The following is a 12373-nucleotide window of genomic DNA, read 5'->3' as shown; positions in this document are numbered from 1 at the left end:
GTCTGAAGGAGGATGGAGAAGATAAAATGGGTGGCCAAAGTAATGTAGTAGTACTAAGAAGAATAAATGAAGATAGAACAATGTTGGTGATTATCAGAAGGAGAAAAGGAAACTGGGCTGGGCACACAATTACGGATAAAGGGATAATAAACATAGTTCTTGAAGTCTCCATTGAAGGTGAAAAAAGAAGAGTCGTTGAGATTGAAGTTAATAATTGGCAGAGGATAGTGAAAGTTATGATAAAACGAAAAGAAAAGTGTGAAACAGAAGCAGATGGAGAAAACAGTGGTGCCAGAAACCTGCTAACAGACAGAATACCACATGATTATTATATACATGTAACATAAATAAATATATCAGCGATTTATCATATTTTCCTTTATTTACAGCAGAAAAATAAATTTTAAAAGCAAACATTAACAATAGTGAAATAATAATTTCATACAAATTTTTTATTTTAACTAATAGATTACAGATGCAGATATTTAAATAAAATTACAAAATGAGAGAATACAGGCTTTGAAATGTAATGTTGCAGGAGAATGTTGAAAATTAGCTAGGTTGAATCTAGCAGCTCACCCTCTATTGGAAAATTTTTCATTACATGTTTTAAAAATAAAAGAATAGGATCAATGCTTCAAAACACCCATCAATTAATAATTCTTTAACCAGCAAAGATAAAAAACTCAAAAAGTTATTGTGTTTTGGCGACTAGATCAGAATGTTAAAATTAACAACTTAAAATGTTTATAATTACAATTTATTAGTTTAAGAACATCTGTTTAAGTAAAACAAGGCAAATCAATAATAATGACAACAGTAGTAATAATAATAATAACAACAACAATAAACAAATAATACTTAGTAATCACAGCCACAACAACAAATAACAATAATAAAAAACAGTGATTACATCAGGATCTATTTACAGGTTGTTACATATTGAAAACCAGAATTCAGTACCATTGACAAAAGACATTAGTATGATCACTAAACACTTTAGTTTAGGTTTTTGACCTACTTCAAAGCAGAGAACATAAAAGAAATCTACTGAAAGTATGAGAAATCTAATTACATACAGCTTTTTTATCTTAACTATTAACTTTCAGGAATATGCCAACTCCACCAGATAAAAATCAGGCCTATTAGTAGTAGAATTAAATTATTTATTCTGCAATGGCAAAGGAAGCCTTTATTAAAAAAAAAAACCTACTCTACAGAAACATGGATCCAAAGGCCTGATAAAGAGACTGGTAAAATGCTAAGTTTGGAGTATACTTTTGTACGATAGTGAAACATGGACACTGGAGAAAAAAATAAAAGACAAGATACAGGCTTTTGAATGTAAATTAATTTGTTTTTGGTATTTAGTTCTTTCACTGCAAATACCTTTGCTGTTCACAAATAAAACTACCCTAATTTATGAATGAAATTTAGTACATTATCTCTTTTTTTTCTAATAGCAACTTAATGAACCATTTCTTGTTTTCATATACTGTCTGTCTGTAATTACTTGTAACATCAATTAATCGCACTGAATTTGTACGCATTAGAAATTTTCTCCTTCACAGACTTGCCGACCTCCTTGCAGGATACTCTCGCTTCAAACTCACATATTAACTCCTCGCTTAGAACTCTCTCGCACAACTGATTTCAACTTGTCTTCCCTGGAATATTTGTACTCCTATCCTCTTGACATACAGGACCAGACCACAGTTAAGCATGAGAAACATCGGCCTGTGACTTACATTTTCCCGTGCATTCTTACTCTGGTCCGGTAACTTTTCTCACAGAACAACATGTTTAGGTGTGTTGTTGGGGCAGTATTACAAAGAACAACTGTTAAACAAACCTGTTAGCTTTACTGAAAGGGTTCCGTTTAGGGTTTCTTCCTTGTTATTATATTTTCTACTACTTTCTTCTTAACAGACAGGAATCCATTACTTAAGTCTATTACACTGGTCTTGTTTCACTAGATATTCAGACATATTAGGAATTAATCATCAACTTTAAATGCATGAAGAGCTAGACAAATTTCTGGTATTTTGAATAACCATGAAATATAGGAAGAGAAAAAACACTAAAAGAAATAAAGGAATAAAATCCTAACATCTTGTTTTTTTTTTTCAAATTGGGTTTGGCATTGGCCAACAGCTGGAATGTGGTTCCTAACTGTCAACTTTAGGAAATAACTCTGAAGTTTAAAATATACAGATAAAGTGTGTATAAGTAAGTAATAACTACACAAATGATAAACAAAATTATAATAATTAAAAAAAATACGGCTGCCAAAAGCAAATAAAAAAAAAATAAATTGAACTAAAAAAACTACAATAAATCACACTAAAAAAATAAAACAAGATATGGAAATAAAGGACTAAACATAGTTATGAGAACAAAGTTTTTTTTTTGTGTAACATGTAAAAGATATTACAGCTGAATAATCCTTAATCAAATTAATGGATTATGAGTAAAAATTAAAAAAAAATGCTGGATTCACTGCAAACTGTAGTTTATTTTCAATCCAGCCAGTGTTCTTAATGATCTTCCAATTACAAGAAGTTGGTGGTGGGTTATATTAGATAAATCTTTTGGTATTTTTTATAAATAAATTGTCCTACAATTATGCACCATAATGCAAATAAATACCAAAGAAGAAAAAATTTTTTTATTCATTTAAGTGTCAATAACATACAATAATTAAACATATAAATTTATTGAATGACTGGAACAGAACAGCATTTTATTTTTAAAAAAAATTTAAGTAGGTCACATTCACGTTAAAATGCAACTGCTAAAAAAAGTTGACTGCAGAAATGCTTAAAATTCATTTTTTTTACCATACATTCTTAATCTACAAAAATAAAATTTCTTCAAGCTCTTATATATATATTTTTTTTAACTGCAATAGAAAAAAATACATTATACATTTTTTATAGCCATAGTATGTTACCTTGAAGTGTAATATAATGTTACTGCTATTTTATTGGTGCACATGTGACCTTCACATAAATCAAATAATAAAATCTTGTAATAAAATTTCACATTATAATTTATATTTAAGCTTCTATAATTTGTTATAAAACAATGAATTTATTTATAATATATTTCAAATGCATGAGATATATCTTGCAATTAAAAAATATTTGCAATGTGGAACCCCAGTAAAATTTAACAGAAAAAGTGTAGGTCACTTCTTTTTGATCACGTGCAGTACTGTAATTATGGTGGGAACCCGTAAAAGAAATTTTTAATAATGTAACCCACTCCATGTGGGTCATTAGCTCTATTATGAACCCACAATGAACAAATTTAGACACATCTAATATCACTAAATTTTCACAAAAGTTAACTTCAAAACTTAGGTAATCTTGCTGAGGTCAATTTTACAGTAATCTAACCAGCCTACAATTCAAACTAACATATTCAAACTTATTTACCTTATCATCCAACAGACAAACAAATGAAAAAAGAGAAAATGCCATAGTAGAAACAACATACAGATTTGTTGATTCACAACCTTATAAAGAGATAAGACAAAGCAAATTCAATTCTGGTAGATCTAATTCAAGTTAAAGTGTCTCTGGTATTTTAACGACTGGGCAGTTGAAGAAGATTGGGCTTCTAGATCAGTCTGCCTGTGGTTTGATTTTCAGCAAAGGTCTGTCATTTTTTCATCTTATCTCATCTTTGTTGTTTTAAATAGGCTAATGCATAATCAATTTATGGTAATACAATTTTTGACCTACTTCAAAGCAGAGAACATAAAAGAAATCTACTGAAAGTATGAGAAATCCAATTACATACAGCTTTTATCTTAACTATTAACTTTGAGGAATATGCCAACTCCCCCAGATAAAAATCAGGCCTATTAGTAGAATTAAATTAATTATTTATTATTAAATTAATTTGTTTTTGGTATTTAGTTCATCAAACAGGTTACACAAAAAGAAAAAAAATCCAGTGTGCAAATTAAGCCAAATACAGGGAGGAGTTTTTTGTTTATTTCTATATTGTGGCTAACAGTGCTTGACAATACAGATTCTTTAAGTTGTATGAGTAATGTGGGCTAATTGCCCATTGGTTATTTAGCAATTTTCATTTTATAAATAATTACAAAATCATAATTTCATATTTTTTGTTCTGTTTGTCTTGAATATATAATAGTAATAATAATAATAACTATAAGAAAGCATTTAAAAACTGTTTCTCTTTCCTGGGCATACCAGTATGACACAATGACAAATAGCTTCTGTGTGAAGTGCTGAAATAGTGAATGCTAATTTAAAGAAACTGATTCCATTTCACCTCATCAAAAAGGCAAATATGATCATAAAAAAAAAATACTGCAATACAATGTCCCTAGTCCAGCATTTAAATTAAACTTGATTCAAGATTATCTGCCGTGGACTTAAATCAAGAATTAACATTCAGTATGACAGCTAATATAACGCAGACTTCTTGCAACTTTATGGAAAGCAGCTGGTTGGTCAGCTAAAAAGCAGCTTTTTACACCAGCAATGTGCAATAACGGCTCTTTTGGGTCAAAGCACATGGTAACTGAACCAAAAAACACTGGAAAAAATGTTTTCCGATGAGTCACATTTTTATGTTCAGAGGCAAAGGGTTCCACATGTTAGAAAAATATCAGATGAAAATACATCACCACTTATATCCAACAATCAGTTAAATATGCCCAGAAAAAATATGTTTGGGTTTTTCACATTTGAAGGTCCTTGGACACTTTTTCAACATACCATCTGCTCTGCTGATGGTATGTTGAAAAATAATGGATATATCAAGATTCTGAAGGAAAGGGTAGACTTCAAAACAAATTTCCACAAGGCAACAGAGTGTTCAAACAAGATCTGGCACCATGCCATACTGCCAAAAATGTGGAAAACCTTTCTGAATAACAAAACATTCACAAATTACACAGTTATGATTTTTTTGTTACAGTTACTTTTTCTTGAATAAACTTCTGTGTTCGGATTAATTTGCACGCTACTGTATAATCGGAAGAACCATTGTGGCCACACTAAAGTGAGCATGTCCGTATAGGTATATTTTTAATCAATACTAAAAATTCATAAATATTAGAAAAAATGTTTCATTAATAAAGACTGACAGAAGAGAGAGAATGAATTCTTCTTATTATAAGATAATTTTGAACAAAGGTATAATTGTTTCTGGATATAATAATAAAACATTACAGGTTAATAAACCTTGATTACCATCCAGCAGGTTCAATTTTTAATAATAGAAAAAAATAATTTTTTTTCCCAGTACCAATAATTCTCAACTAACGAAGGCAGTTAGATTTGTGGAGATTTAGGTTAATGACTACAGATCACAAACATTAACTTAATCAAATAGAAACAAAATTAATCATAGATGTCAAATCTAATTGCAAGTAACAGGTTTATCCAGACCTCATATTGATCCTATAGGGTACAAACATTATAGTTATACACAAACAAAAAATAAATTTAATAATTAAGTGCGTTATAATGGATAATAAAAAATCTGTACTATAACAGTTTCAAATTTGAATTTATTATTAAACAAATTTATTACTCCCAGATAAGATACATATTACTGATAACAAAAACAAATAAGTATACATATTTTATAGTTCTTGAATAAACAAATTACTAATCATTCATATTACAATCAAGTTAATAATTACACAATCAGAAAAAATACGGTTATAAATAAACAGCATCATTTATTTCACAACATTACTCAAATAACACTTAATACTTTATGAATAAAACATACATCTTAAACATGTAACTGGTTGAAACATCGGAAATTAGAATTTCATACTTTGAAATTCCCTATTTCCCTTTACCATTTAAGCTATTTCATAAGTTATCTGTGCATTAATTAATGCTGAGAAAATTAGTAGCAGCATTATAACAATTTTATAAATATGCAATCAATTAATAAAACAAGTAATTTAATTCAAAATATAACATAAATACAAAATAATAGTCATTATCATCCAATAAAAAAATTTCATAAATTATGATTTCTGTATGTGACCAGTTCGGAAACAAAGGATCTTAGGATAAGAGATTGTAAAATTGCAATTGTATGAAATTTGCCTAATTGTAATTATATTGCAAAGATGAAACCTTTTTTAATAAACTACAATTTTCTTATTTCTATATTTTTATTAATCATTTATTTTTTCTTAGTTATGATTCCAATATAAACTTTAATGTTAATTATTACCATTTATTAATATTGAATGAGCTATGTATGTAAATGGTATCACTAAATACAAATACAAGAACTAAAATTAAAACTTAAATGGACATATGAATATTTTAATTATGTAAATGCTTAGAAATCAATATAAAAAAAAATTGTATAAAAAAAGGAGCTAGAAATAGTCAAATACAGTCTCTAATATTTAAATCCCACTAGGGCTGGCCATTAAATCTTGTTTCACTTCCTTTATTATAGAATAAGATTAAGACAAAGACTCTATTCTGAACTTGTAATCTCCCTTTAATAAAGATTAAATTCAGTCAAAGATTTAATTCAGATTAAATTCTCATTAGCCTACACCATACTCTCTCACACTGTTACCTCCAGGACTTTTTTTAGGTACTGCTTCAGAGGATGAGAGAACGAGTTTGCTGCATGTGTGAAAATGCCATGCCTGACTGGGATGCAAACCCGGGACCTCCGGATAAAAGGTCTGGTACCACTTGCATCGCGGAGGTCGGCAAATTTTTACTTAAAATACAGGTCTATTGCATTATAAACACATTACTAAGTAATAAGTATGTAATTTATTCTACTCATACATTAGCTATTAATAAATAACTACAATAAAGATTAACCCAAGAAAGGATTGTTTTCACAAGCTTTGAGTGTATTCACTACAACAAATTTTTTAATTACAAAATAAATAATAAAACTTTTGTCATTGATGTCTCCTTTAATTAAAATAAATTTTAATAATTTTTTTCCTAGCAGAATGAGTCCTATTGTTCAAAGTCCTTTATTTAAATTTGTGACATTAACAGATATTCAACAATCTACTACAATTTCCTTGATCTGGAGGCCTGTAAGGCAGTTGTCTTCTTTTGAGTACTAAGTACATCTGCTGCATGGTATATGGATCACCAAGCCAAAAGCTTCTTTCTTTTTACTTTCTTGTACAAAAAATGATATCGAATGGATGCTGAAATTTTGGATTTGACCAAAAATGTCCAAAATGCAAACAATTTTGATTTTGAACTTTTTCCTAACTACAGTAATAAGATCTCGCCGAGAGCTTTTCAACTATATATCGTAAGTGGTACTTAGTTTCATTGGTTCCAAAGTTATAGCCAAATAAAATTTTAATTAATGAAATATTTTGATCTTACAAAGGGAAGGCACATTGATTCGAATAAAATTTTATGTACTTTTCATTTTAAGTCAAACATTTTTGCAGAGCTTAATAATTATTAATAAATCAATATATTTAAATGAAGAAAAAGTTTAAAAAATATATGTATATGAAGTAAGATTTGAACTTATGTGTGCATGGTTACAGATCAGACACGTTCTCACTTACACCACGTAACTACTTGAGCGATGTGAAACAAAATTAATATATAAACTAAAATAAAATGGTGATGTGTCCACCACAATGCAATTGTATAACTTTCTCCACTTTATAAAGAATTGGAGGATCATATCTCACTTTCAAATGAAATAAGTTTAAATGAAGTGGAGCAAAAAATACGTATATGTAATATTTAATAAGCATACAAAAAGTCATGTGGTGTCCACATAAGATTTTTTCTGTTTATCCTTCAGAACCACTGTAAGGTATAACTGTAAGAATAAATGATCACACAAGAAACCTAGCACCAACCATCTGCTCCACCCTCAAAACTACTTTAAAATTCATCGTAAATAATTTCATCACAACAATATCACTTATTTTTTCTATTTCCCTGCCTCATATTTCTACATAATTCTTAACTTTATTTACTTCATTAACTACTACCACTATCAATTACATGACTTTGGTTTCATTGTCATTTATAAAGCTTTTATTATTTGCGAAAAGATATATTTATACTAATATTTTTTGATAATGAGAAGTCTGTCTGGGCTAATGGAATTCATTACATGGATTTAAATGTAAATTACGTTTACTACCTGTAAATAAGTTTTCTTTAAAACAATAATAGTACAATATTTTAAATATAAATAAAACAGATTGATAGTCATAGAATAGACTGAAATTAAACAGAAGGTCCTTCATAAATTGAATCTTACAGTAATGAAATCTCTACTTCTAATACAGTAAGCAGTAAGGATAATGCCAAACTCTGTGGCAAAGTGGTAGCATCTGTCATATCCAGAGGTCCCAGGTTCAAATCCCAGTCATGTATGGCATTTTTCATATGCTACAAAATTGTATATCCCATGCACAAGCTTCCAGCTTATGTGCCAATAACATAAAAAAAATGTTCAAAATAAATTGTTTTGAAAAAAGGTTTCATTCCACTTGTTTTGATAGAGATTTTTACTACAAACAGAAAAAGTTTTTTGATATTTTTCACTTTTTTCTTAATTTTTCTACAGTTGCTTAATCCTAAAGACTAGTTCGCACAGAAAATTAATCTAAGTTATGCTATGTAAATTATGCTAGTTTGGTTTCATACTTATTGCTAAATTAAGTATACTCTTTTTCCTTTCCACCTTCAGTATTGTTTTTTTCTATTCCAATGAAATAGTTTCATTATGATATTTTCTAAAATGTCTTACCTTTTTAAAGGAAAAAATTTTCAATCCAAATGTAATCCCAGTAAAATGCTTATAGCAAAAATATAAAATTAAATTGGAGCAATACAAAATAAAAGCATCAATAAAAATGAGCTCTGATCATGTAAAATCTACAGAATATATACTCAGCTTTCTGCATGAATGAACGTTATTTAAATAAACAATTCGCTCTTTCATTTAATCCATATAACTTAATTTTAACTTTCTGTGTTATTTGGTCTTAAGGCTCCTTTTTTCTCAGCACAGGTAACAATATATACTCAGCTATCTGCATGAATGAACATTATCTAAATAAACAATTCGCTCTTTCACTTAATCCATATAACTAAATTTTAACTTGTGTTATTTGGTCTTAAGGCTCCTTTTTTCTCAGCACAGGTAACATATTAACCTTCAAGTATTATAAGATAGGACAAAGAAGAACACACAATCAAAATTGATGTATATATTTTGAATTATACATTAAAATAAAAAAAAAATAAAAATTTATGAAGTACATAAGTGTATATTTATATATATATATATAATTTCACACAAAAATAAAGATGCAGAATTATTAATTATAATTTTTTTTAAAATACAGAATATTGATCAACTTCAATCTTATTCATATCTTAATATACCATAGTGGATAAGCTTAGGTTCACGAAAATGAAAGATCTAAAAGTTGCAAAGCAAGTTTGGACTGCGAGTAACCCATGTAACATCAAAGTCTGTACTGCATTATTCATACTATAATCAATTATTAGCTATCACTTTTGTGAGTTATCAAGACCTGTACTAATCTGATCTGTGGAGAGAGTTAAGAGTAGACTTTTGTGGAGAGAGGTTGGGGATAAATACTTAAACATCTCTTAGAGCACTTTGCTTAATCTATGTATAAACGTAAATAAGTCACTACAGAGAGAGAGACTATGTCGCATATATCTTGCTATTAGTCTTGTGTTAAGACAAATACCTCATTAGGAAGAATGTAATCAGTCATCTTCAATGGCTGACTCAAAGTCTGATGATTCAGACAACTATTAAAGTTGCTTTATAGTTTATTACTTTCTCTAACCTTATTCAAACTTTAAATCTAACCTCCTTCTAAAGAACAGATTAGCATCTGAACAGGTTAAACTAAAAAACTGATTGCTAATTGACTAGTCACGGCAGAAACTGACCTTCTATGGGTCACCTGGTATCCAAACCAGCTTTCAAGCATTTAGATCTGGGTTCTCCTTGATCCTAAGTCTATCTCCTAAGGTATATTAAAGAATGAAAAAAATTGAAGGTGAACAAGAAATTCCTCAGAATTACCTATAATTAAATTAATAAATATTTTCTTAGTAAAGAGAAAACAAAAATTATATAATGTAGTAGTAGTACTGCTAATACATAGTAATAAAAAAGAACGAATTTTTTAATTGTAATATTAAGGAAATTGAAATGGATAAAAAAAAAATTTAAACACTTAAGATAACATTTTTTCTTAAGTAACCTTGACAATCAATCAATATTGGAACGAGATAAAAGAAACACTTTATATTTCTATTATAATAAGGTAAGGTCATATAACACATGTAGGTCAATGTTATAAAAAATTAAAAATATATAGTTTATCATGCATAACCACATGGCGTCCCTTTAAAAATCTAAGACATACAACATAGGAAAGCAAAACAATTTTTTTGCACTTGTTAAGTTACAAGCATTTACGTGAAATTTGTTAAAATGAGGTAATACATAAGCTTCAACTAGAATGCTGGATTCAAATCCTTATCAGACTTTGTACTCCTTACATACTATGAAATTTTCACACTATCAGTATGCACTTTTTTTTGTTATTAGAACTCATCCAGTAGGGTTAAAGATTTTTTTGATTGGTAAAGCAATATACTGTAGGAAAAGTTTAATAATTTGTATCCCTTGTTTCAGTTAATATTTTTAATACTAATTAGATCAAAGTACTATGTTATTGTAGTTGATTCCACTTTTACCACTTTCAGCATAGCAAACATTTACAAAAATCAGTAAACAATTTATAGAGATAATCTAAAAATGTGCAACTAAATCAATCAAAAACAAACAAAATTACAGAAGAATTTGAAATAAGTACAGATTAATGCAAAACAATACAGCAGGTAAATTTTAATGCTTGTAGAGAAATAGCTTAACAGTGAATTATTACACAAACATATAAAACTATACTTTTAAATACAGCCCTACAATAAGACTATTTTTAGGCTACACATAATGCACACAAAACAAAATCACATATACACATACAAAATCATAAACATTCTCAGAAATTAGCAAAAATCGCAAATTAGGGATTAAAGTATATCATAAACTTTTAGAGAATTAAGATAAAATAAAAGTAGCTTACAAATTTAAAAGTTTAACTTTTATTTTATTTCAGAAATAATAATACAAAATACATCATAGACAATCAAACTAATTGCATTTGTAAGAATAGTTGCATTTAACTTAATTTCAACGAATTCATATTCCATATACAATAAAAATTTACTTTTGAAATTTAACAACCAAAGTAAATATTTTTTAAACATAAATGGTGGCCTATTGTTGGAGATAAGATATTGTTGTAAACGACAAGTAAAACACCCGCTACTTTTTTCAATATCGGCTAATAATTATTAGGAACCGGGAAGGTTGCCAACCACAAACACTATTTGTAAAGAAATCTCATCCAATACCTGTTCTGCAACATAATTTCACATCAAATTCATAAAAATCTTTTTCTTAAAAATAAAAAAAACAAATAATTGGAAAAAATAATTCATTATACCAATTATTTTCAGTTCGTGCAATTGGTACGATAGAAACACGCGAGTTAATATTGCAATTGTTGTATCTAAAAGTCGGCATTGAAATAAATAATTGCGTTATAAAATATATTACACAGATTAAATAAATGTGTATTATCATATTATAACCTTGAATTAAACTGCAAAACAGTACTATCTGTTATGCAGTAAAATTTATTCGGCTTTTAAGAGGTTATAAATGAACTTTACCCTACTTACGTCAAAGTTAATATATGTTTTAATACTCACTAAAGTAAATTCTATAGTCTTCTGAATTAGGTGTTCCACGTTCCACTGTCTGATAAGCCATTTTTCGCGATAAAGCTGAGTGAACAAGACTAGTAATGGTACAGTGTAAGGGTACTAGAAATCGAATTGCTTTATGAGTATTATAACAGGATCCAAGCCGACTGGTGGCAAATCGACCTAAACAAGCATGCACTACAGCCATCTCATATCAGTGTGTCCAACATAATAAAATTTACCTCTAGAACATGGTATAAATATTGCTCATGAAATAAAAGTGGGGATACTTAAAATATCATCGACAAATATCAGCGACAAAAAAAATAAATAAATATATTTACCTGTACTTTTTGTCGTAAAAATAAAGTTTGTTTACAGATTACGCGAAAGAGCATTTAAAAAAAATCACTACTGGAGGAAGAGAAATAGGTTCATGTTGTAAGATTATTCTTAAAAAAATAAATAAATTTGTGTTTGAAATCCGATGTTTTTTTTTCTAATATTATTATGAG

General features: G+C 28.4%; 1 protein-coding gene across 1 annotated transcript in view; it reads right to left on the bottom strand.

Moving 5' to 3' along the window:
• Positions 1–12086, bottom strand: part of Nurf-38 (Inorganic pyrophosphatase Nurf-38) — a 45610-nt gene extending 33524 nt beyond the window's left edge. Inside the window, exon 1 of the mRNA XM_075360370.1 lies at positions 11865–12086. Within this exon, the coding sequence (XP_075216485.1) occupies positions 11865–12066 (202 nt within the window). The 5' untranslated portion in view covers positions 12067–12086. The remainder of the gene's footprint in view (positions 1–11864) is intronic.
• Between the last annotated feature and the right edge of the window lie 287 nt (positions 12087–12373).

Source organism: Lycorma delicatula, chromosome 3 (assembly GCF_047948215.1).
Source record: "Lycorma delicatula isolate Av1 chromosome 3, ASM4794821v1, whole genome shotgun sequence".
Lineage (NCBI taxonomy): Eukaryota > Metazoa > Arthropoda > Insecta > Hemiptera > Fulgoridae > Lycorma > Lycorma delicatula.
This window is presented reverse-complemented; position numbering and strand designations above follow the sequence as displayed.